At 44.6% G+C, this 27,843-nt stretch overlaps 1 protein-coding gene across 1 annotated transcript; it reads right to left on the bottom strand.

Annotated features, from left to right (window-relative positions):
- Nucleotides 1-2,592: 2,592 nt before the first annotated feature.
- Nucleotides 2,593-22,977, bottom strand: LOC311123823 (voltage-gated potassium channel regulatory subunit KCNG2-like; the record flags this gene model as incomplete). Its single annotated transcript, XM_084158222.1, has 3 exons — nt 2,593-3,414; nt 21,986-22,571; nt 22,784-22,977. 3 exons carry the CDS (start codon nt 22,975-22,977, stop codon nt 2,593-2,595), a joined length of 1,602 nt encoding a protein of 533 aa, XP_084014348.1.
- Between the last annotated feature and the right edge of the window lie 4,866 nt (nt 22,978-27,843).

Raw genomic sequence — 27,843 nt, 5'->3', positions numbered from 1 at the left:
TCCCGAGTTACGCTAACACACAGGTGTTTGGAACATGCTAGATAGCTAATTAGCACAGGTCTTCGCCTCGTCTTCCGTCTGTTTCTGTAAACAAGCGCTGTAATATGGAGATATATGGCTGAGTGGGAACACAAACCCTAACAAGGTGTGTTTTAAGTTAACCTTTTTATTTTTTGCTGATATGAAAGATAAGGTCCTTATGCTTCCAAAATCGTACCGCAAGGGACGCCTCTTAATGTTCAGATTGAGCATCGGGGCTCTTAACAAAACTCCCCTGTACAAAAGACGCCTTCGTCCAATGACTCTTATGTGTAATGTAATGGAACGGAGTCATGATCAAGGGCTAGGTAACACCTAGCTAGGGAGAATTGTCATGCATGAAGAAACAGCTGCGCTGATTGCGTTTCCATTCAATCGTATGGCAGAACCTACAGCCAGTGAGACAGAACTGCCCACATTACGCAGCGCCTCGGTCTTGTTTACATAAGACCACCTCGCCAATGTATTATTTTAATTACACTTGGCCCCTAAGCCCTTTATAGAGTAACCACTTGCTGGTGTGTTTGATAGTGATCACTCGAGTCTGCCACTGTTTTGGGCAAAATGAGAATTGAGACGATGTGCCCTTGCATCCCTACTGACACTTGTCCATATTCCAAAATTCAAAAACCATTTCTCCCGCGTCCTGTTTCGTCACATGATTCGCAATGAAACTCTGCCAGACGGACTCACACTCCGGTAATACATAGTGAGAAAGTTGTAAAAACTAAATGGCACCGAAGTACTTTGCCACTCGCCAGTGACTTGTTACGCTGATTTAGCCAACGTGGCCTGCCTGCTCAATGTGCCTGCTAGCTACTAGCTAGCTTCATTGACAACCACAGAGATGGAATTTAGCTAGCTAGGAAGTAATTTTGGGCTCTGATAAACAGCGTGTAGCTTGTGCTTTATTTACGATAGTTTGACAGCTTGCTGATGAAGTTGAAGACATGTTCTTAGAAATCAGTACTGAGCGCAGTAGCAGCTGACTCGATGCTGTCTGGAGTGCACTACTAGTTTTCATGCACATTGTTTAACTTGAGAAGTACTGCACCAAACACCTTAGCGAGATGTAAAATTGCGTGACTAAGACCTCTGCAAAAACGTCAAAATTACAGATTTCTTGAATTATCATATTCTGACTATTTTGAGGGCGAAATGTTTCTACCGGTACTCAAGAGGGACAAAACAATAACTGTGGGTACGATATAACGAACATAACACATCCAATCACACCCCCAAGATGCAAATCTTGTTTTTCATTTTACATTTACATTTTAGTCATTTAGCAGACGCTCTTATCCAGAGCGACTTACAGCTAGTGAATACATATATATATATTTTTTATACTGGCCCCCCGTGGGAATCGAACCCACAAACCTGGCGTTGCAAACGCCATGCTCTATCAACTGAGCTACATCCCTGCCAGCCATTCCCTCCCCTACCCTGGACGACGCTGGGCCAATTGTGCCCCGCCCATGAGTCTCCCGGTCGCGGCCGGCTACGACAGAGCCTGGATTCGAACCAGGATCTCTAGTGGCACAGTTAGCACTGCGATGCAGTGCCTTAGACCACTGCGCCACTCAGGAGCTGCTCATTTTTCATAATGAGCAGCAGAAAAACATGCAGAGTTCAGCTGCCCTTTAACTAATCACATTTCTCATCTACTGACGTTCCAAAAGACTGACTTAACAGCTTTATATATGTGAAAATAACAATAACCCGAGCGGTCGGGTAGGCTGTTTGGAGTGTTTATCCAACTGAAAAAATAATTATAATTATGTCCCCCCCACTTCTAAAACCAAAGTTGCGCCCTGATTAGATGTAATATAACATGTCTGGAGCCAAGGCCAACCCTGCCTGAAAACAGAACAATTTATTATTCAGAGGAGATGTGCAACTGGAGGAAAACCTCCGGACAGAATCATATGCTGAAATGAATTTAATAAAGTGTATAATCATACATTGCATCAGCCGAGGTCATGGTTTTCGTACATTTATTAAAATATGCAGATCCTGAGTCTAGATGGAAGCAAACTAAGCATTCTGAAATCTGTAAATGTGTTGTATATAGTCAAATAATCTTTCTTATTGCACTTATCTTGTTGCAATATTTCTTATCCTAAATATATACAAAAATTATAATATTTTAATCAAAGGTATTTTTCCCCCTAAAATAATAGCTTTATCATACTGAATATTTGTGAGAGAGAAGCTTTCTCCCCATGCTGTGTTGTAGGGCTATACTCCTGTGTTGTAGGGCTTCTATACTCCTGGGTGAAATGTCCTTTGACCACAGAGAACTTGTCTTTTTATATTGTGGTCAGCTCTACACCAGTAATGTCAGCAAAGACTTCTGCAGCGGTCTTATAAAATCTTAGAAACTCTATTGAACAGACTCTGATGGACAGAGCTATGGAGGCTCACAAATGTTGGAGCTCCTTTTTTTCTTAAGCTTGTGAGAAACGTCCCATCCCTGTTTAGAGTCCTCAAGCTTTAGTACGAGTTTCCCACAGTGCACTGCACACCGCCAGCCTCACGTTGCACACACACTCAGTGTTGAGTCTGCAGGGCCCTCCTCTGTGACGCAATGGCGATGGACTTCCTGCGTAAAGCAGAGGCGGCAACCTCAGTGATGCCATGGTAACTGTCCGTCTCAGCCGAGTCCTCGCTGTTCTGAGACTTGGTGGAGTCCTGGAAGTCTGGTTTCTGTCTCAGCATTCTGTTCTGCTCCTCCTTCAGCTCCAGGTAGGATCGAGAGAACGTGTGGAAGATAGAGGTCACGGGGAACGCCATGAGGAGAATCCCACTGAGGATGCTGCTGAGCGCCACCACCTGACCCGGGATGCTCCGAGGCACCATGTCCCCGTACCCCACCGTTGTCATGGAGATCACCGCCCACCAGTAGGTGCCGGGGATGCTGGTGAAGTCGTACTTGGCGCCCATCTCGCTCTCCGCCAGGAACACCAGCGGGGAGAACAGTGCCATGGCAACGCACAGGAAGAGGAGGAGCAGGCCAAACTCGCGGGTGCAGCGTCGGACCGTCAGGCCTAAGGTCTGCAGCCCCAGGGAGTGGCGCGCCAGACGCATCACGTAGAAGATCCTCAGGGCCCGGAGTACCCGCAGCACCAGGCCCACCTTCTCCAGGTAGTTGTTCCCGCCGCTGGGCTTCTCCCCTCCCTCAGACAGAGAGTCTACGATCAGGGTGATGTAGTAGGGCAGGATGGCCACCACGTCGATAATGTTGAGGGGCGTCTTCAGGAAGACACACTTACTAGGCGTCTGGATGAAGCGCAGCAGGAACTCCAGAGAGAACCAGGCCACACACACCGTCTCCAGGACAAAGATATTGTAGCACCTCTGAGAACACTCACCCTGGAAGACAGAGGAAACACAGTGTTAAGAAAAACTCACAGTGGAAGAGAGTGAACACAGTGAAGGGTTAACAGTGTTAAGGCGAGCAACAATTATAATGCAAGACATTGGTAGGAAAGGACAATACATTCACTATTATAAAACATTCTTCACAACTGTTTCCTAATCACACAAGTCAGTTGTTCCTATCCAGCTCGAAGGACCAGTTCAAGAGACTCCTCTACACCAGCGGGGGCTTCAGGGGAGGGGAGGGGAGGGGGGGGGGTAGAGATTTGTGGAGGAGAGGAAGGGTGCCAGAGCAGTGTTCGAGGGAGAGCTGGAGAGGGTTTTGGAGCAGCACATAAACCATCTGAACATCCCTGTTAGTTGATTGGGATCATAAGGAAAAGAGACCAGTTTCTTTGATCAAACAGCCAGAGGGATATGTGTTTTTTTCTTCCTGTGTATTATAAAATAGACAGGCAATCTGTCAGCAGTACTTTACATTATTTATAAAGCTGAGAGGAGAGGCTTTGATGATGTCAGATATTCATTGATGTTGAACGCTGACTGAGGAAACACTATTCCCTTCCTTTAATTGGCAAGGCTGAGATGGGCTATACAGTACAATGTAATTATATTATTATAGGCTCCGTTTGTAGACTGTCAACTCCTTTAGACAAATCACCCTGGTAGCAATATCTGGTCATACATTCAGAATCTTTGTACTCAAGATATCAATTACTGGTGTCCATCCACAATAAATAGTCATACAAGTGTGACATGAGACAGATCCATAGAACTCATGCAGCCACAATGTCAACAGCAACTTGAAGCTGAGGAGAAAACATTGATTCCTTCTCTTTCCTCCCTCTCTCTCTCCAATCTGACTGTTATTAATACAACTTCATTAAAGTAAATTAATTTCCTTCCTGGGATCAGCGGGAACTAAGCTAAAGCCAACTGTGACTACATTATAAATATCATAAATACTTTAATTTACTTCTGACATGCTGAAATATCCTTACTTCCTGTAGTGTAATACATTTTCCGTCTGCTCTAAATGGGTCCATAAATATTATATAACTGTATTTACATGTGATTATGAAAACAGACCCAGAAAGAGAATGAGGAGGAAGGGGGAGGAGAGGGGGAGGAGGGGGTTTATGTGTAAAGCTTTATACTGTACAAACATCTATAATGATTTATTTGTATGAAAGAAAGAAGCCAAGCTGTCAGTCTCTCCTTTCATTGCACTGTCGCTCTGGGGAACTTAGCCAGGCTTCATCAACATGTTTAGGAACAAGTGAGCATAAAATAATGTCTGAATTGCTTTTGCCAACTTTTGGTAACTTTCCTCTAGTCAGTGCATCCTTCCGTTCCATCATAGTCTCCTCAATTACTCCTTAAATGTTATTAGGGAACACGTGTTTTTGACCAGCAGTTGAGCTCTAACCTGTTAGAGAATCATCACTTGTGAATAAGATGCTAGAGGTGCTTAAAAACAACAACCAAGAGAATATGCATCTTAAAAACCAATCCAGTGTATCCTTGGAGAAAAACAAAAGTAGCGTAGTGAGGAGAAAGTGTAAGAACAGAGCTGGGGGACTTTTAGCTTCTCATCATTCTAGTAAATATAATTTAATCAAAGCAAAGCTGTATCTGAAAGGCTTAAAGGGCAAAGGCAGCACAGAAATAAGCATTCAAAAATAAACGTCCTCTCACTGTCAACTGCGTTTATTTTCAGCAAACTTAACATGTGTAAATATTTGTACGAACATAACAAGATTCAACAACTGAGACATAAACTGAACAAGTTCCACAAATGTGACTAACAGAAATTGAATAATGTGTCCCTGAACAAAGAGGGGGTCAAAATCAAAAGTAACAGTCAGTATCTGGTGTGGCCACTGCTGCATTAAGGACTGCAGTGCATCTCCTCATGGACTGCACCAGATTTGCCCGTTCTTGCTGTGAGATGTTACCCCACTCTTCCACCAAGGCACCTGCAAGTTCCCGGACATTTCTGGGGGGAATGGCCCTAGCCCTCACCCTCCGATCCAACAGGTCCCAGACGTGCTCAATGGGATTGAGATCTGGGCTCTTCGCTGGCCATGGCAGAACACTGACATTCCTGTCTTGCAGGAAATCACGCACAGAACGAGCAGTATGGCTGGTGGCATTGTCATGCTGGAGGGTCATGTCAGGATGAGCCTGCAGGAAGGGTACCACATGAGGGAGAAGGATGTCTTCCCTGTAACACACAGCGTTGAGATTGCCTGCAATGACAACAAGCTCAGTCTGATGATGCTGTGACACACCGCCCCAGACCATGACGGACCCTCCACCTCCAAATCGATCCCACTCCAGAGTACAGGCCTCGGTGTAACGCTCATTCCTTCGACGATAAACGCGAATCCGACCATCACCCCTGGTGAGACAAAACCGCGACTCGTCAGTGAAGAGCACTTTTTGCAAGTCCTGTCTGTTCCAGCGACGGTGGGATTGTGCCCATAGGCGACGTTGTTGTCGGTGATGTCTGGTGAGGACCTGCCTTACAATAGGCCTACAAGCCCTCAGTCCAGCTTCTCTCAGCCTATTGCGGACAGTCTGAGCAATGATGGAGGGATTGTGCGTTCCTGGTGTAACTCGGGCAGTTGTTGTTGCCATCCTGTACCTGTCCCGCAGGTGTGATGTTCGGATGTACCGATCCTGTGCAGGTGTTGTTACACGTGGTCTGCCACTGCGAGGACGATCAGCTGTCCGTCCTGTCTCCCTGTAGTGCTGTCTTAGGCGTCTCACAGTAAGGACGTTGCAATTTATTGCCCTGGCCACATCTGCAGTCCTCATGCCTCCTTGCAGCATGCCTAAGGCACGTTCACGCAGATGAGCAGGGACCCTGGGCATCTTTCTTTTGATGTTTTTCAGAGTCAGTAGAAAGGCCTCTTTAGTGTCCTAAGTTTTCATATCTGTGACCTTAATTGCCTACCGTCTGTAAGCTGTTAGTCTTAACGACTATTCCACAGGTGCATGTTCATTAATTGTTTATGGTTAATTGAACAAGCATGGGAAACAATGTTTAAACCCTTTACAATAAAGATCTGTGAAGTTATTTGGATTTTTACGAATTATCTTTGAAAGACAGGGTCCTGAAAAAGGGATGTTTCTTTTTAAGCTGAGTTTATATAAACCAGAGGAACCTTTCTTCCATGTTTACTAATCCAAACAACATGCAACTGCTTCACTATGCTGGATTATTCACAGAGCACAACAATAAACCCACTGGGCCCAGATGTCATTTCATCATCTAGTTTTGATATACATTTGGTTGAGTTATCAACTAACGTGAATTCAACGTGAAATCAACAAAAGTTGTCACCATGTCATTGGATTTAGGTTAAAAGTTAAAAAAGAAGAGGAAATTCCCTTGATTTTTTGAAAATCCAATCAGTTTTCCACATTGATTCAATGTCATCACATTGTTTCCACGTTATTTCAACAATAAAATCAATGTTGATTCAACCAGTTTTTGCCCAGAGGGAAGTGTGTGTGTGTTTTTGTTTGTTTGTGTGTGTGTGTATATGTGTGTGTGTGTGTAAGTGCTTGCGAGCGTGTGTGCATGTAAAACATATTTACAATTTGGCCAGTTGTTGTAGTAATGTCCTTTGATGGGCTGAGTCAATTAGTATTCAACCCCTTTGTTATGGCAAGGCTAAATAAGTTGCATGGACTCACTATGTGCAATAATAGTGTTTAACATGATTTTTGAATGACTACCTCATCTCTGTACCCCACACATACAATTAGCTGTAAAGGTCCCTCAGTCGAGCAGTGAACTTCAAACACAGATTCAACCACAAAGACCAGGGAGGTTTTCCAATGCCTCGCAAAGAAGGGCACCTATTGGTAGATGGGTCAAAATAAATAAAAATAGCAGATATTGAATATTCGTTTAAGCATGGTGAAGTTAATAATTACACTTTGGATGGCGTATCAATACACCCAAAGATACAGTTGCCGGAGAGGAAGGAAACCGCTCAGTTACAGAGTTTAATGGCTGTGATATGAGAAAACTGAGGATGGATTAACAACATTGTAGTTACTCCACAATACTAACTTAAATTACAGAGTGAAAAGAAAGAAGCCTGTACATAATAAAAATATTCCAAAACATGCATCCTAAGGCACTAAAGTAAAATTGCAAAAATGTGGCAAAGAAATTAACTTTATGTCCTGAATACAAAGTGTTATGCTTGGGGCAAATCCAACACAACACATCACTGAGTAACACTCTTCATATTTTCAAGTTTGGTGGTGGCTGCATCATGTTATGGGTATGCTTGTCATCGCCAAGGGATAAAAAGAAACAGGATAGAGCTAAGTACAGGCTAAATCCTAGAGGAAAACCTGGTTCAGTGTGATTTCCAACAGAGACAAATTCACCTTTCAGCAGGACAATAACCTTAAACACAAGGCCAATTCTACACTGGAGTTGCTTACCAAGACGACATTCCTGAGTTGCCTAGTTACAGTTTTGACTGGTACTATATATATCTGCTTGAAAATCTACGGAAAGAGTGAAAAATGGCCGTGGTAAGACTAGCAATGATCAACAACCAACTTGACAGAGCTTGAAGAATTTTCAATAAACTGAATGTGCAAATATTGTAAAATCCAGGTGTGCAAAGCTCTTAGAGACTTACCCAGAAAGGCCAAATGTGATTCTAACATGTATTGACTCAGGGGTGTGAATACTTATGTAAATTAGATATTTATGTATTTCATTTTCAATAAATGTGTAAAAATTCAGGCTGCAACACAACAAGATGTGGAATACTGTAAGTAAAGTGGTATGAATACTTTCTGAAGGCACTGTACATGGCTACAGTGGATTACATTAAAACACACACTAATCAGATTCAGCAAGCACTCTACTCCATATCAGAGCTCCAGACAGGCGTGTAGCAGCCATGTTGCGTGTTAACTAAACAACACGGCCAATCACCACAGGAGGAGGCGGGTGACCTTTGGTCCCCAAGGTGTGTGTAAGTGGGCATGATTTACAAACAGGCTTAGCGTAAAGATGAGCTGGCTGTTATTATAACACACACAGCTTTTAATGGCTTTAGTCAATTTGTTTACCTCAGCAAATTGTAACAAATAACAAAGCACACCCCCATTCTCATCGACAGGGCTATAGTGGAGCAGCTTGAGAGCTTCAAGTTCCTTGGTGTCCACATCACCAACAAACTATCATGGTCCAAACACACCAAGACAGTCGTGAAGAGGGCACGACATAGCCTATTCCCCCTCAGGAGACTGAAAAGATTTGGCATGGGTCCTCAGATCCTCAAAAAGTTATACAGCTGCACCATCGAGAGCATCCTGACTGGTTGATTCACCGCCTGGTATGGCAACTGCTCGGCCTCCGACCGCAAGGCACTACAGAGGGTAGTGCGTACGGCCCAGTACATCACTGGGGCCAAGCTTCCTGCCATCCAGTGCTACCAGGCGGTGTCAGAGGAAGGCCCTAGCCACCCTAGTCCTAGACTCTAGCCACCCTAGTCATAGACTGTTCTCTCTGCTACCGTACGGCAAGCGGTACCGAAGCTCCAAGTCTAGGTCCAAAAGGCTTTTTACCCCCAAGCAATAAGACTCCTGAACAGCTAATCAAATGGCTACCTGGACTAGTTGCCTTGCCCCCTGCCTGCCCCCCCCCACCACCTGCAACCCCCCCCCCACCACCTGCAACCCCCCCCCCTTACGCTGCTGCTGCTCTCTGTTTATTATCTATGCATAGTCACTTTACCACTACCCAGTTGTACATATTACCTCAATTACCTCGACTAACCTGTGCCCCCACACATTGACTCTGTACCGGTACCCCCTGTATATAGCCTCGCTCCTGTTATTTTACTGCTGCTCTTTAATAATTTGTTATTTTTCTTCTTTTTTTATTTTTACTTATCTATTTTTTACTTAACACTTTTTTTTTTTTACTGCATTGTTGGTTAAGGGCTTGTAAGTAAGCATTTCACTGTAATACCTGTTGTATTCGGTTCATGTGACAAATACAATTTGATTTGATTTGATTTGATGCACACTTTATATGATTCCATAAGAAGAAATGTATAGTTACAGTAACCTTAATGTGGCCATGGATGTGTTACTCATTTTAAGGTTGAATGTTACATTAATTTGTAAGATAGCTGTCACGCCCTGGCTCTGGGGACACTGTTATGTTGAGCCAGGGTGTGTAGATCTATGTGTTGTTTTTCTATGTCGGGAGTCTAGGTATGGTATTTCTGTATTGGCCAGAGTGGTTCCCAATCAGAGGCAACGAGTGTCAGCTGTGGCTGGTTGTCTCTGATTGGGAGCCATACTTATAGAGGCTGTTTTCCCACATTAGTTGTGGGATCTTGTTTCGAGTTAGACCGTGAACTGTCACGTTATCGTTTTGTTTAGTTTGTCGTATATCGCTAAATAAAGAGTATGTTTGCCTGCAACGCTGCGCCTTGGTCCTCCTCTCTTACCGACGAACGTGACAGAAGATCCCACCAAAACTGGACCAAGCAGCGTGTCCAGGAGCCATCGCCAGGGGAGTCGCTAGCAGATCTCCGTGGCAACCTCGACTGGGTCAAGCCTAATGAAGAGCAGAGAGGGTGGACTTGGGAACAGTGGAGGAAGAGTCTCGACTGGGTCAAACCAAATGAAGAGCAGAATGGCGGGAGTTGGAAGCAGAAGAGCGAGAGTTGGGCGAGAACAATAGAGGCCTGGCCCACGGGGAGGAGAGACCCCCAGATTTTTTTTGGGGGGGGGCTCACGACGTGGACGTCGGGGCAGCAGGAGGCCGCGATAGAGCGGTCCAGCGGGTTGGCAGAGGAGGCCGCCAGGTTACGGGGGCCACTGGTATTAAAGGGGAAGGAAAGTGTGGAGGCACGGCGAGAGGTACTGGGGTGTGTTACCAGTCCGGTCCGGCCCGTTCCTGATCCCTGCATAGGGCCAGTGGTGTGTGTCCCCAGTACGGTCCGGCCTGTTCCTGTTCCTCGCATCAGGCCAATGGTGCACGTCGCCAGCCCGGCCCGTCCTGTTCCTGCTCCCCGCACCAGGCCAATGGTGCGCGTCGCCAGCCCGGCCCGGCCCTTTCCTGCTCTCCGCACCAGGTCAATGGTGCGCGTCGCCAGCCCGGTCCGGCCCTTTCCTGCTCCCCGCACCAAGCCAATGGTGCGCGTCGCCAGCCCGGTCCGGCCCTTTCCTGCTCCCCGCACCAAGCCAATGGGGCGCGTCGCCAGCCCGGCCTGTCCTGTTCCTGCTCTCCGCACCAGGTCTATGGTGCGCGTCGCCAGCCCGGTCCGGTCCGTTCCTGCTCCCCGCACCAAGCCAATGGGGCGCGTCGCCAGCCCGGTCCGGCCCGCTCCTGCTCCCCACACCAAGCCAGTGGTGTGCGTTGTCAGTCCGGCACGGCCCGTGCCTGTTCCCCACACCAAGCCAGTGGTGTGCGTCGTCAGTCCGGCACGTCCCGTGCCTGTTCCACCGGTGCCTGGTCCGGCACCGGTCAGATGCTTCACGCCGGAGCTAGAGCAATCCGCTCCACCAGTGTGCAGTCCAGCTCCGGCCAGCGGGGTCAGACCGGACCAGGGGTACTTTGGGGGGTTGGAGAGGGAGCGGGGAACAGGCCCGGAGCCGGATCCGCCGCCTAGGCGGAGTGCCCACCCGGTCCCTCCCCTGTGGTATTTGGTTGACGCGGTCGGAGTCCGCGCCTTTAGGGGGGGGTACTGTCACGCCCTGGCTCTGGGGACACTGTTATGTTGAGCCAGGGTGTGTAGATCTATGTGTTGTTTTTCTATGTCGGGAGTCTAGGTATGGTATTTCTGTATTGGCCAGAGTGGTTCCCAATCAGAGGCAACGAGTGTCAGCTGTGGCTGGTTGTCTCTGATTGGGAGCCATACTTATAGAGGCTGTTTTCCCACATTAGTTGTGGGATCTTGTTTCGAGTTGGTTTGTGTTAGACCGTGAACTGTCACGTTATCGTTTTGTTTATTTTGTCGTATATCGCTAAATAAAGAGTATGTTTGCCTGCAACGCTGCGCCTTGGTCCTCCTCTCTTACCGACGAACGTGACAATAGCCTTAACTTCAGGCTATTTACGTATTACAAAAGTAATACTGAATTGTGTTTGGTTGACAACGCAACCAAATATCAACATTTAAAGGAGATGTATCTACTGCTTGGATAGTTCCATCTGAGCCGCTGGCTTAATCCCATTCTTTAACTTTTATTTTTAGTTGGAGACGTGAATCCAACATATCATTTGTTAACTTGACAACAAGTTAATAGGCTATTTATTGTATTTCAAAAGTGATTCACATTTCCATCTCAACCAAAAGTTGAAGTTAAAGAATAGGACTAAATCAAATCAAACTTTAAATGCACTTTAAATAATGTTATATTTGATTTAGCCCTATTTTTTTACTTTTCTTTTTGGTTGAGATAGTGATGTGAATCCAACATATCAATTATAAATTTTTAGACAAACTGGAATTAGTGGCACAGATGGAACTATCCAAGCGGAAGATGCATCTCCTTCAAATGTTGATATTTGGTTGCGTTGACAACCAAACAATTCAACATGACTAAATATCCTACAATTTGAAATCAACCAGAGCTTAAAACCCTAGGTCTATTTTATTGTCTATTTTTAGTTGAATTCTGGGTTGAATTAAAACAATAGCTGTTGATGACTATATAGGCCTAAATAGCATCATTGATGATATAGGAGTGATAAAGTATGGTCACATGTAATTTGCTCTGTTAAACCTACCCTTTGGAATGACTTTGATAGCAACAGTGAATCTATTTCATTTTTAAATGGAGATCTCTCAACAATCATTCTCAGGATAGCACGTTGGTAATAGTCAGTGGCAATATTATAGCTGGGCTTGGTTAAAACCCTGGATGGGAGACCAAAGGGTAGCCGTAGATAGATCAATTCTCCAGTAGGTGGTGCTGCCCAGCCTATTGTTATTTTTCCTGATAGTGGATATAATGTTGAAGACCTGACGTTGTTTTAAAGCTACAAATTCAACATATTTTTATACAAGGTTTCTCTGTTGAAATTTGGTTACCATGATGACATAATCATGTGGTTGAAATCTCACCCTCAAAACAACAGTTTAGACTTTTTTCAAATCCAATGTATTTTCCCCTTATATTCCACATCATAATACGTTGACAAATTACATTGAAAGTTGATTCAACCAGTTTTTGCCCAGTGGGATGTCCCTTTAATTGTCAGCTGACTGCTTGCAAGCCTTGCTAGTTATATAATTGCACACACCTGTGGCCTCCTGCCTCAAGCACTGCAGTTTCTTTTAATGCGGAATGGTGTTCAGTGTGTGAAGGTTACTGCTGGTATGTCATGCAAGTTTTAATAAAAATAACCTATTTATTATAAAATGACTATCTCCTTCTCATCAATGTGAGAGGGCATTGGCCAGCTATCTCACACTGAATGAACAGAAGAGCCCTGCTCCTTGTGGTTCTGAAGGCTGCTGTGGTTTAATGCTTTGATGTTAAAGGTGCTACACATAGGTGATTTCAGAAAATGTCCATAATATACACTACCAGTCAAAAGTTTGGACACACCTACTCATTCAAGGGTTTTTCTTTATTTTTACTATTTTTTTTACATTGTAGAATAATAGTGAAGATATCAAAACTAGGAAATAACACATATGGAATCATGTAGTAACCAAAAGAGTGTTAAACAAATCAAAATATATTTTATATTTGAGATTCTTCAAATAGCCACCCTTCGCTTTGATGACAGCTTTGCACACTCTTGGCATTCTCTTTTTTGGTTACTACATGATTCCATAGGTGTTATTTCATAGTTTTTATGTCTTCACTGTTATTCTACAATGTAAACAATTTAAATTAAAAAAAAAAGAAAGAAAAACCCTGGAATGAGTAGGTGTGTCCAAACTTTTGACTGGTACTGTATATCTGTCGGTAATGATAGTGTTTCACAGTATTACTTACCCGCCAGTGTTGTGATTGGCTGTGATATTCGCCTATTGATTTCTCCCACCGGGGCAACATCTGTTGTCAAAATGGGAAAGCTGTTCTGAATTTGTGGCTGTATTATTTAGTGGAAATTGCTCTGTCATGTCCTGGTTGCTAAAATTCTACACTGTTTCAGACTGTGGGCTGACACACCTGGTAGTATATGTAGACTGTGGGCTGACACACCTGGCAGAGTATGTGAGCGGAGTTGAGCAGTCGGAAATCACACTCCACGTTCATCGCTCATGGAGCGATGCTTGCGCACCGCTCCGGCGCTTGCGCAGCGCTCCATGTCCTTTCCAACCGTAAAAAATGCTCCTCGCTCAGGAAAAGAAACTGCCGCTCCAATCATTAAAATCACAATTTAACCAACATCCATATATTTTTCTAAATACCTGAACCTACCATTTGGTTTGAAGTATTGAAACCAAATCATATGATTTGAATGAAAAGTTTGAATGAAAAGGTCAGAAGCGCTCATCATTTCAAATAGGTTACATGAATGTACTAAACAGCATAAAAACACTCTAAATAGGTCAAGAGCCAGACAGGTAGCCTACAAATGAATTATATAGGCTATATTATTTAAATTATTTCAAGGCTATAGTCTACAAAGAAATACATTTTGAAGCATTTGCGAGTGCGACACACTAGGCTGGTAGGGACATTAAGCTTTCAGCATTTAAACAACATGTAGTTGTATTAAATCATTAGTCTATAAATTGGGCATATAGGCTGTGACTTGCTTAAAATTAAATACAAAAACCAAAAATGCCTTATTAGGCTCAGTGTCTGAATTCATTTTTAGAAACAGGAGTTTGACCAGAGTCTGTGGTTTAAGGCTCATGCGAACAATTTAAGATTAAAAGTGATTTCCCTCATTCTCTTTCACCCATAAAGATGGTAACCTGAAAGCAAAGCTCTCCATTAATCAGTCAGAGATCTCTCCAGTTACAGTGCATTCAGAAAGTATTCAGACCCCTTGACTTTTTCCACATTTTGTTACATTGCATCCTTATTCTAAAATAGATTAACGTGGGGAAAAAACACTTTTTTCAACACACAATACCCCATAATGACAAAGCAAAAACTGGTTTTTAGAAATTTTAGCAAATCTATTACAAATAAAAAATGGAAATATACATTTACATAAGTACTCAGACCCTTTCCTCAGTACTTTGTTGAAGCCATTACAGCCTAGAGTCTTCTTGGGTATGACGCTACAAGCTTGGCACACCTGTATTTGGGGAGTTTCTCCCATTCTTCTCTGCAGATCCTCTGAAGCTCTGTCAGGTTGGATGGAGAGTGTCGCTGCACAGCTATTTTCAGGTCTCTCGAGAGATGTTTGATCGGGTTCAAGTCCGGGCTCTGGCTGGGCCACTCAAGGACATTCAGAGACTTTTCCCGAAGCCACTCCTGCGTTGTCTTGGCTGTGTGCTTGGGGTCATTGTCCTGTTGGAAGATGAACCTTTGCCCCAGTCTGAGGTCCTGAGCTCTCTGGAGCAGGTATTCATCAAGGATCTCTCTGTACTTTGCTCCGTTCATCTTTCCCTCAATCCTGACTAGTCTCCCAGTCCCTGCCGCTGAAAAATCCCCACAGCATGATGCTGCCACAACCATGCTTCACCAAGCAGGCTGTCACGTGCCTTTTACTGAGGAGTGGCTTCTGTCTGGCAACTCTACCATAAAGGCCTGATTGGTGGAGTGCTGCAGAGATGGTTGTCCTTCTGGAAGGTTCTCCCATCTCCACAGAGGAACTCTAGAGCTCTGTCAGAGTGACCATCGGGTTCTTGGTCACCTCCCTGACCAAGGCCCTTCTCCCCCGATTGCTCAGTTTGGCCGGGCAGCCAGCTCTAGGAAGAGTCTTGGTGGTTCCAAGCGTCTTCCATTTAAGAATGATGGAGGCCACTGTGTTCTTGGGGACTTTCAATGCTGCAGAAATATTTTGGTACCCTTCCCCAGATCTGTACCTTGACACAATTCTGTCTTAGAGCTCTACAGACAATTCCTTCGACCTCATGGCTTGGTTTTGACAGGTGTGTGCCTTTCCAAATCATGTCCAATCAATTGAAGTTACCGCAGGTGGCCTCAAATCAAGTTGTAGAAACATCTCAAGGATGATCAATGGAAACAGGATGCACCTGAGCTCAATTTAGAGTCTCATAGCAAAGGGTCTGAATACTTAAGTAAATAAGGTATTTCATTTTTTTTATTTTTTATAAATTTGCTTAAATTTCTAAAAAGCAGTTTTTGCTTTGTCATTATGGGGTATTATGTGTAGATTGATGAGGAATTTGTATTTATTTAATCCATTTTAGAATAAGGCTGTAACGTAACAAAATGTGGAAAAAGTCAAGGGGTCTGAATACTTTCCGAATGCACTGTATTTATCAGAGAGAATAAAACGGATTAAACAAGTCCTACATTTCCACATATGTTTACAGGGGGAGAAATAAGCCATTTTGACATTGAGGTGTGAAAAGACTGAAATTGACACACAAACTCAGAGGACACTACTCTGAGGACAAACTAGAGACACTCTACTCTGAGGGGACACACACACACTTCTCTATTCATCCAGATAGAGGCAATAAGCAGACCCATAAAACTCTGCGCGTGTGTGTACGTGCAGCTGTTATGTGGCCTGAATCACTGAGCTGTATAAGAACAGACAAGCTAAGTGCTTTCCATCATCAACAACACCTTGCTTTTACAAAAACCACAACTTTCTTTCTGTTTTAATGGATCCACAACTGCACACAGGCAAAGGGATATGGAGGTTAGAGTCTAACTGGGTCTGGAAGACAAGGGTTGTCAGAATGTCTCTGAGCAGATCAACAAGCCTGTCCTCTGGACGGAGGAACAACAAGCTAAACAGAATGTAACATTTAACATGTTTGAGGACGCCAACTCTTACTGTAAGACTACAAATGTATTCGATTATTATCCTGCTGGTCTAGTTCGTTCATGAGTTTAGCCTATAACTGAAACATAACATCATGATAAACTGCATCTGAATCTACACTGAGCAAAAATATAAACGCAACAATTTCAAAGATTTTACTGAGTTACAGTTCATATAAGGAAATCAGTCAATTTAAATAAATAAATTGGGCCCTAATCTATGTATTTCATATGACTGGGAATACAAATATGCATCTGTTGGTCACAGATACTGTACCTTAAAAGGGGCGTGGATCAGAAAACCAGTCAGTATCTGGTGTGACCACCATTTGCCACATGAAGCGCGACACATCTCCTTCGCATAGAGTTGGTCAGGCTGTTGATTGTGGCCTGTGGAATGTTGTCCCACTCCACTTCAATGGCTGTGCAAAGTTGCTGGATATTGTCTGGAAAGGGAACACGTTGTCGTACACGTCGATCCAGAGCAATGGGTGACATGTCTGGTGAGTATGCAGGCCATGGAAGAACTGGGATATTTTCAGCTTCCAGGAATGGTGTACAGATCCTTGCGACATGGGGCCGTACATTTTCATGCTGACACGAGGTGATGGCGGCGGATGAAAGGCATGACAATGGGCCTCAGGATCTCATCACGGTATCTCTGTGCATTCAAATTGCCAACAATTATATTGTGTTTGTTGTCCGTAGCTTATGCCTGCCCATACCATAACCTCACCGCCACCGTGGGACACTCTGTTCACAACGTTGACATCAGCAAACCGCTCGCCCACATAATGCCATACACGTGGTCTGCCATCTGCCCGGTACGGTTGAAACCGGGATTCATCCGTGAAGAGCACACTTATCCAGCGTGTCAGTGGCCATTGAAGGTGAGAATTTGCCCACTGAAGTCTGTTACAACACCCAACTGCAGTCAGGTCAAGACCCTGGTGAGGACGACGAGCACGTAGATGAGCTTCCCTGAGACGGTTTATGACAGTTTGTGCAGAAATTATTTGGTTAAGCAAACCCACAGTTTCATCAGCTGTCCGGGTAGCTGGTTTCAGACGATCCCGCAGGTGAAGAAGCCGGATGTGGAAGTCCTGTGCTGGCATGTTTATTTTTTATTGTGACTTTTTTGGGGGTACTTTTTACCCCTTTTTCGTGACATCCAATTGGTAGTTACAGTCTTGTCCCATCGGAAGCCTGCCGCACCAATGTGTCGGAGGAAACACCCTACAACTGGCAACCGTGTCAGCGTGCATGCGCCCGGCCAGCCACAGGAGTCGCTAAAGTGCTAACCTAACCCGGACGACGCTGGGCTAATTGTGCGCTGCCTCATGGGTCTCCCGGTCGCGGCCGGCTGCGACACAGCCCGGGATCAAACCCGGATCTTTAGTGATGCCTCAAGCACTGCGATGCAGTGCCTTGGACCACTGCGCCACCCGGGAGGCCTGGGCTGGTGTGTTTATACGTGGTCTGCTGTTGTGAGGCTGGTTGGACGCACTGCCAAATTCTCTAAAACGACGTTGGAGGCAGCTTATGGTAGAGAAATTAACATTAAATTCTCTGGCAACAGCTCTGGTGGACATTTCTGCAGGCAGCATGCCAATTACACACTCCCTCAATACTTGAGAGATCTGTTCCATTGTGTTGTGTGACAAAACTGCAGTGGCCTTTTTACAGTGGCCTTTTATTGTCCCCAGTACAAGGTGCACTTGTGTAATGTGCATGCTGTTTAATTAGCTTCTTGATATGCCACACCTGTCAGGTGGATGGATTAGCTTGGCAAAGGAGAAATGCTCACTAACAGGGATGTAAACAAATTTGTGCACAAAATGAGAGAAATAAGCTTTTTGTGCGTATGGAATATTTCTGGGATCTTTTATTTCAGCTCATGAAACATGGGACCAACACTTTACATGTTGCGTTTATATTTTTGTTCAATATACACCTCAATAAAGAAAGCGTCCTGGGAATTTAATTTAATTTGTTTCATTTACATCCATAGTGGGAAGATCTATGCCGATTACCATCAAAGCCTCCTGTTAATGGATATTAGCTAAACAAACGGAGGAGGATGGTGGATGGACTATGTTCAAACAGCTCAGGTTATTAACTCTGGCTAATGAAGGTAGTTGATTTGGATTTCACTGAAGTGTTTAGTCACAATATTGCTCTGCTTAACATTAACACATACAAAAATACAGCCCATAGCGTAACCTACACACCTACAACATGGGTCTAGACAACCCTCCTTAACCTCCAAACATGGACATGAGAATAGACAGAGAACATTCCATAGATACTGCTCCCTATCAACAAGTACAGTATTCTTGGCAGTTTGTCATGTCTCTCTCTCTCTCTCATTGTAATACAGCAGTTGTGTATATCCTTGCCTGACCTTTCTCTCCCTCAATTACTTACAGTATTTACTATTTTAAAGCTCAGCCAGTAACCTCACCTCAGCTAATAGGAGATGAGCGCTCCAAGAGAAGGTATTGGTTTGGGGAGTTAGCTCGCTAACCCTCTTTGTAGATATTGTAGCAAACCCTCCATGTAGCTAGCTCGCTAACCATCCTTTTAGCTACTGTAGCTCGCTAACCCTCCTTGTAGCTACTGTAGCTCGCTAACCCTTCTTGTAGCTACTGTAGCTCGCTAACCCTCCTTGTAGCTAGCTCACTAACCCTCCTTGTACTCTGATTGATTTCCACTTTGACAATACAGCATACATTCAGCCCCCTCACCCCCTCTCTACCCTCCTCTCACCCCGACGCGGAGGTCTCTTTGGAAGCGGGAAAAGCCTGCGGAGGTTCTCTTTAATCATTCTAAAGCTTTATTGATGTCATTGAGGTGGTTGACTGTGTTGCCCCACAAAGACACTCCAGCAGGAACACCGAGGTCTCAGAGGCACAACTACTAGACATGAAACACCCAGAAGAAGAAGATGATATAATTACTTCATATGGTTACTTATCTCTTGAGCTGTCAGTGGAATTGATGCAGTAACATTAGGTGGCCACTGGCCAAGTTCTAACCCCTATGGGACCCCCGAGGACCCCAAGAGGACAACCTATGGCTCAATGTACTGATTATTAATCTACTGTGCCTTCAGAAAGTATTCACACCCCTTGACCCCTTGTCACTGGCCTACACACACAATACCACCATGTCAAAGTGGAATTGTTTTTTTTACACAATACCTGTTAGTAAAGGTGTTAGCTAAAGATGATGTGCAGAAGCTTTCAGGGATTTGTAGTCTTGCATGATGTCTACTTTGATGCAAATTAGCATTTTTGAGTCTGAGTAAATAGAGCCGAATATATTGATGAAAGTCACCTTGTCCAGTGAATTTCAAACACAGATTCAACCACAAAGATAGGGAGGTTTTCCAATGCCTCACAAAGAAGGCCACTGATTGGTAGATGAAAAAAACAGACATTGAATATCCCTTTGAGCATGGTGAAGTTATTATTTACACTTTGGATGGTGTATCAATACACAGAGTCACTACAAACATACAGTGGGGAGAACAAGTATTTGATACACTGCCGATTTTGCAGGTTTTCCTACTTACAAAGCATGTAGAGGTCTGTAATTTTTATCATAGGTACACTTCAACTGTGAGAGACGGAATCTAAAACAAAAATCCAGAAAATCACATTGTATGATTTTTAAGGAATTAATTTGCATTTTATTGCATGACATAAGTATTTGATACATCAGAAAAGCAGAACTTAATATTTGGTACAGAAACCTTTGTTTGCAATTACAGAGATCATACGTTTCCTGTAGGTCTTGACCAGGTTTGCACACACTGCAGCAGGGATTTTGGCCCACTCCTCCATACAGACCTTCTCCAGATCCTTCAGGTTTCGGGGCTGTCGCTGGGCAATACGGACTTTCAGCTCCCTCCAAAGATTTTCTATTGGGTTCAGGTCTGGAGACTGGCTAGGCCACTCCAGGACCTTGAGATGCTTCTTACAGAGCCACTCCTTAGTTGCCCTGGCTGTGTGTTTCGGGTCGTTGTCATGCTGGAAGACCCAGCCACGACCCATCTTCAATGCTCTTACTGAGGGAAGGAGTTTGTTGGCCAAGATCTCGCGATACATGGCCCCATCCATCCTCCCCTCAATACGGTGCAGTCGTCCTGTCCCCTTTGCAGAAAAGCATCCCCAAAGAATGATGTTTCCACCTCCATGCTTCACGGTTGGGATGGTGTTCTTGGGGTTGTACTCATCCTTCTTCTTCCTCCAAACACGGCGAGTGGAGTTTAGACCAAAAAGCTCTATTTTTGTCTCATCAGACCACATGATCATCCAGATGGTCATTGGCAAACTTCAGACGGGCCTGGACATGCGCTGGTTTGAGCAGGGGGACCTTGCGTGCGCTGCAGGATTTTAATCCATGATGGCGTAGTGTGTTACTAATGGTTTTCTTTGAGACTGTGGTCCCAGCTCTCTTCAGGTCATTGACCAGGTCCTGCCGTGTAGTTCTGGGCTGATCCCTCACCTTCCTCATGATCATTGATGCCCCACGAGGTGAGATCTTGCATGGAGCCCCAGACCGAGGGTGATTGACCGTCATCTTGAACTTCTACCATTTTCTAATAATTGCGCCAACAGTTGTTGCCTTCTCACCAAGCTGCTTGCCTATTGTCCTGTAGCCCATCCCAGCCTTGTGCAGGTCTACAATTTTATCCCTGATGTCCTTACACAGCTCTCTGGTCTTGGCCATTGTGGAGAGGTTGTAGTCTGTTTGATTGAGTGTGTGGACAGGTGTCTTTTATACAGGTAACGAGTTCAAACAGGTGCAGTTAATACGGGTAATGAGTGGAGAACAGGAGGGCTTCTTAAAGAAAAACTAACAGGTCTGTGAGAGCCGGAATTCTTACTGGTTGGTAGGTGATCAAATACTTATGTCATGCAATAAAATGCAAATTCATTACTTAAAAATCATACAATGTGATTTTCTGGATTTTTGTTTTAGATTCCGTCTCTCACAGTTGAAGTGTACCTATGATAAAAATTACAGACCTCTACATGCTTTGTAAGTAGGAAAACCTGCAAAATCGGCAGTGTATCAAATACTTGTTCTCCCCACTGTACAGGTGTCCTTCCTAACTCAGTTGCCAGAGAGGAAGGACACCACTCAGGGATTTCACCACGAGGCCAATGGTGACTTTAAAACAGTTAGAGTTTAATGGCTGTGACAGGAGAAAACTGAGGATGGATCAACAACATTATAGTTACTCCACAATACTAAACTAAATTACAGGGTGAAAAGAAGGAAGCCTGTACAGAATTAAAATATTCCAAAACATGCATCCTGTTTCCAATAAGGCACTAAAGTAAAGCTACCAAAAAAATTGGCTATGAAATTAACTTCATGCAAAGCATTATGTTTGGAGCACAAGTTACTATCACGGGCAAGACTCACCATGTGGAGGTTGTCCCTCAAATATCATCTGACTAACAGCAGAATGCAGATATGGATGTGGCCAGAGTTTTTCCAGGTCTGTAACTCGGTTAGGTCAAACTCCTGGCCATATGTATAACCCACCCCTGAGTGTGACCCGGAAGTAAAACCCTGTGAGTAGGGAGTAAACAGGAAGTGAACTCACCCTCTCCTCCTCCTCCCTGAGGTCGGGCATGGTACTGATGCAGAGCGTTACTGTGGTGATGGCCACAAACACCACCGACAGGCAGGCAAAGATCTTTCCAGGTAGTCCAGATTGAGGGTTCTCCACCATGTCGTGGAGCCTGCGCATACACCCCGCCATGCGGCTCTCCTCCTCCTCCCCCCCCACTCCGGGGGGCCCCTGCCCATCCTCACAGCTCTGGGGGGTCAGGGTGGTGGTGAGCTCTGCCTCCTCCTCCTCCATCCTCAGCTGCTCCTTGAGCTCCTCCTGTCTGATGCGTAGCTTCCGGAGGCAGCACCACTCCAGCCTGGTGTCCTCCACGCCCCAGTAGACAAGCTCCTCCTGGAAGGACAGAGCACACATCTCCCTTAGCAGCCGCAGCCGCCCTGCCGCCAGGAACGTCACGATGGTGCGGAACGCAGATGGGCTGCGATCGAAGAAATACTCCTGGCACCCGTCGTCGTAGTCGTCACACACCTCCATGATCTCGTCCAATGAGCTGCAGCCCCTCAGCCGGCCCAGCCGCGTCAGAGGGAACTCCTCCAGAACGGACCAGGGGATACGGTACCTGGTGGGAGAGGAAAACACACAATGTTAACGCTGCACAACTACTTCGCACAATAGTCACTGAAATACTCTTCAAGTTATAATGCTCTTTAGCAGCAGCAAGACCTGTGCCCGGTTTATATCCCTTTAAAACCTTGCACCCAAAGACTTCTGATTATGGACTATTGGTTATCGAGCTGAACACGCCAACTCTTGATTCTGTTGATATGGTACCTGATCCCGCCTACGTTGATGACGGCTGATAGGTCGTTCTCCTCCTGCCCCTCGTTGGGCCTCCGCAGCAGCCGCTGCCGCTTGAAGAACACACCCTTCTTAGTAACCACCTCCTGCTGGTTCTCCAGGGGGAAGTGGAAGGGTGTGAACTCTTTCTCCGTGCTGCCTGCTAGGAAGGCCACCTCCTGGTACATTCCTGCTGCTCCTCTGGAGGACCCAGGAGGTCCTGGTTGGGAGGTGAGGGGTGGGGAGTTTCACTGGCCGACTGGGTTGGCTGGGACGTCACCCATCCAGGAGCAGGGCTGGTCTCTATGGAAATAAAGCAAAGGAAAGAAAGTTCAGACATTTTTTAAGTTGACTTCCACTGGTTTATTGGGACGAATTACTTCAGAATCTCAGGGTGAACCAGATTCAAGTCACTCTTCAGGCTCCATTTCTTTTCTCTCTCATCACACCCCAACAAGTCATCAACAAGTCATCAGCAGGAACCCCGATGCAGAGAGAGGAATTTGTTAAGTTGTTGTGGTAGTTAATGCATCGCTGAGGCCCTAAATTAGCGCTTCTCTTTAAAGGATTGTTTTTCAAGGTTCACTAAATGACAATAAATACAGAGCAATTAGCTGTGGAACGTCGACAAAAAAAAAGAACAAACAGGTTGGATATACTTGGTAAAACTTCCCGTGATGAATCTTTCATGGGCCATTGACTTTCTCTATGACAACAGAAAACTGTCAATTAATTCTGCAGCAACATAGATTTTTACATCAGTAAGCTTCAGCTGATGAAACAAACCTCTAAAATGTGGCACTTTCCAATGGCACCTTCCAGTCTTAAAACTGACAGAATGCAGCTCTGCGTAGCGAGGGTTAAATGATTCATACAAAGCCAAATTAGATCACAGTGAACTACTGTCAGCCACAATACTCCTCTTCATGATGCAGCAGCACACTAAAACTTTCATCAGTTTCATTCACGAGAATGTTCTGAACCTCAAAACAGGACACATTGTGACTGTTGGTGAATAAGAGGAAACTACACACACACACACACACACACACACACACACGCACAATGAACAAAAATATAAACGCAACCATTTCAAAGATTTTACTGAGTCAGTTCATAAGGAAATCAGCCAATTGAAAGAAATTCATTAGGCCCTAATCTATGGATTTCACATGACTGGGAATACAGATGCAGTTGTTGGTCACAGAAACCTTTAAAACAAAAGAAGGGGTGTGGATCAGAAAACCAGTCAGTATCTGGTCTGACCACCATTTGCCTCATGCAGCGCGACATATATCTCCTTCGCATAGAGTTGATCAGGCTGTTGATTGTGGCCTGTGGAATGTTGTTCCACTCCTCTTCAATGGCTGTGCGAAATTGCTGGATATTGGTGGGAACTGGAACACGCTGTCGTACACATTGATCCAGAGCATCCCAAACATGCTCAATAGGTGACATGTCTGGTGAGTATGCAGGCCATGGAAGAACTGGGACATTTTCAGCTTCCAGGAATTGTGTACAGATCCTTGATACATGGGGCCGTACATGATCATGCTGAAACATGAGGTGATGGCGGCGGATGAATGTCACGACAATGTCACGGTATCTCTGTGTATTCAAATTGCCATCGATAAAATTAAATTGTGTTCATTGTCTGTAGCTTATACCTGCCCATACCATAACCCCACTGACACCATGGGGCACTCTGTTCACAACGTTGACATCAGCAAACTGTTCGCCCACACGACGACATACACGCTGTCTGCAATCTGCCCGCTACAGTTGAAACCGGGATTCATCCGTGAAGAGCACACTTCTCCAGCATGCCAGAGGCCATCGAAGGTGAGCATTTGCCCACTGAAGTCCGTTACGACGCCGAACTGCAGTCAGGTCAAGACCCTGGTGAGGACAACGAGCACGCACATGAGCTTCCCTGAGATGGTTTCTGACAGTTTGTGCATACATATTTCGGTTGTGAAAACCCACAGTTTCATCAGCTGTCTGGGTGGCTGGTCTCAGACGATCCCGCAGGTGAAGAGGCCGGATGTGGAGATCCTGGGCTAGCGTGGTTACACGTGGTCTGCGGTTGTGTGGCCAGTTGGATGTACTGCCAAATTCTCTACGACGTTGGAGGCGGCTTATGGTAGAGAAATTAACATTCAATTCTCTGGCAACAGCTCTGGTGGACATTCCTGCAGTCAGAATGACAATAGCATGCTCCCTCAAAGCTTGAGACATCTGTGGCATTGTGTTGTGTGACAAAACTACACATTTTAGAGTGGCACAAGATGCACCTGTGTAATGATCATGCTGTTAATCAGCTTCTTGATATGTCAAATCTGTCAGGTGGATGGATTATCTTGGCAAAGGAGAAATGCTCACTAACAGGAATGTAAACAAATTTGTGCACAAATTTGAGAGAAATTATCCTTTTGTGCTTATGGAACATTACTGGGATCTTTTATTTCAGCTCATGAAACATGGGACCAACATTTTATATACACACACACACAGAGTATACCAAACATTAGGAACACCTTCCTAATATTGAGTTGCACCTCCCCTTTTTGGCCTCAGAACAGCCTCAATTCGTCGGGGCATGGACTCTACAAGGTGTCTAAAGTGTTCCACAGGGATGCTGGCCCATGTTGACTCCAATGCTTCCCACAGTCGTGTTAAGTGGGCTGGATGTCCTTTGGGTGGTGGACCATTCTTGGTACACACAAGAAACCTTTGAGCATAAAAAACCCAGCAGCGTTGCAGTTCTTGACACTAACCGGTGCACCTGGCACCTACTACCATACCCCATTTTTTGTCTTGCCCATTCACCCTCTGAATGTCTTGCCCATTCACCCTCTGAATGGCACACATACACAATCCATGTCTCAAGGCGTAAAAAAAATGTTGACCCGTCTCCTCCCCTTCATCTACACTGATTGCAGTGGCTTTAACAAGTGACATCAATAAGGGATCATAGCTTTCACCTGGATTCACCTGGTCAGTCTGTCCTGGAAAGAGCAGTTGTTCTTAATGTTTTGTATACTCGGTGTGTGTGTGTGTGTGTGTGTATATACACTACCAGTCAAAAGTTTGGACACACCTACTCATTCCAGGGTTTTTCTTTATTTTTACATTGTAGAATAATAGTGAAGACATTAAAACTATGAAATAACACATATGGAATTATGTAGTAACCAAACAAGTGTTAAACAAATCAAAATATATTTTATATTTGAGATTCTTCAAATAGCCACCCTTTGCCTTGATGACAGCTTTGCACACGCTTGGCATTCTCTCAACCAACTTCATGAGATAGTCACCTGGAATGAATTTCAATTAATAGGTGTGCCTTCTTAAAAGTTCATTTGTGGAATTTCTTTCCTTCTTAATGCGTTTAAGCCAATCAGTTGTGTTGTGACAAGGTAGGGGGTATACAGAAGATAGCCCTATTTGGTAAAAGTCCAAGTCCATATTATGGCAAGAACAGCTCAAATCAGCAAAGAGAAACAACAGTCCATCATTACTTTAAGACATGAAGGTCAGTCAATACGGAAAATGTCAAGAACTTTGAAAGTTTCTTCAAGTGCAGTCGCAAAAACCATCAAGAACTATGATGAAACTGGCTCTCATGAGGACCGCCACAGGAATGGAAGACCCAGAGTTACCTCTACTGCAGAGGATAAGTTCATTAGTTACCAGCCTCAGAAATTGCAGCCCAAATAAATGCTTCACAGAGTTCAAGTAACAGACACATCTCAACATCAACTGTTCAGAGGAGACTGTGTGAATCAGGCCTTCATAGTCAAATTGCTGCAAAGAAACCACTACTAAAGGACACCAATAAGAAGAAGAGACTTGCTTGGACTAAGAAACACGAGCAATGGACATTAGACCGGTGGAAATGTGTCCTTTGGTCTGGAGTCCAAATTTGAGATTTTTGGTTCCAACCGCCCTGTCTTTGTGAGACGCGGTGTGGGTGAACGGATGATCTCTGCATGTGTATTTCCCACCGTAAAGCATGGAGGAGATGTTATGGTGTGGGGGTGCTTTGCTGGTGACACTATGTAATTTACTAGAATTCAAGGCACACTTAACCAGCATGGCTACCACAGCATTCTGCAGTGATACGCAATCTGGTTTGGGCTTAGCGCGACTATAATTTGTTTTTCCAACAGGACAATGACCCAACACACCTCCAGGCTGTGTAAGGGCTATTTTATCAAGGAGAGTGATGAGTGCTACATCAGATGACCTGGCCTCTACAATCCCCCGACCTCAACACAATTGAGATGGTTTGGGATGAGTCGGACCGCAGAGTGAAGGAAAAGCAGCCAACAAGTGCTCAGCATATGTGGGAACTCCTTCAAGACTGTTGGAAAAGCATTCCAGGTGAAGCTGGTTGAGAGAATGCCAAGCGTGTGCAAAGCTGTTATGATTCCATGTGTTATTTCATAGTTTTGATGTCTTCACTATTATTCTTTAATGTAGAAAATAGTAAAAATAAATAAAAACCCTGGAATGAGTAAGTGTGTCCAAACTTTTGACTGGTACTGTACATATACAGCGCCTTCGGAAAAGTATTCAGACCCCTTGACCTTTTCCACATTTTGTTATGTTACAGCCTTATTCTAAAATGGATTAAATAAAACAATTTCCTCATCAATCTACACACAATACCCGATCATGACAAAGTGAAAACAGGTTTTTAGAACTTTTTGCAAATGTATTAAAAACAAAAAACAGAAATACCTTATTTACGTAAGTATTCTGACCCTTTGCTATGAGACTCGAAATTGAGCTCAGGTGCATCCTGTTTTCATTGATCATCCTTGAGATGTTTCTACAACTTGATTGGAGTCCACCTGTGGTAAATTAAATTGATTGGACATGACTTGGAAAGGCACACGCCTGTCTATATAAAAGGTCCCACAGTTGACAGTGCATGTCAGAGTAAAAACCAAGCCATGAGGTTGAAGGAATTGTCCGTAGAGCTCCGAGACTGGATTGTGTCGAGGCACAGATCTGGGGAACGGCACCAAAATATTTTGCAGCAT

This window comes from Coregonus lavaretus, assembly GCF_964263955.1.
Source record: "Coregonus lavaretus genome assembly, chromosome: 3".
Classification (NCBI taxonomy): Eukaryota; Metazoa; Chordata; class Actinopteri; order Salmoniformes; family Salmonidae; genus Coregonus; species Coregonus lavaretus.
Note: the sequence above shows the minus strand (reverse complement) of the source record. Positions and strands in the feature narration are given on the sequence as shown.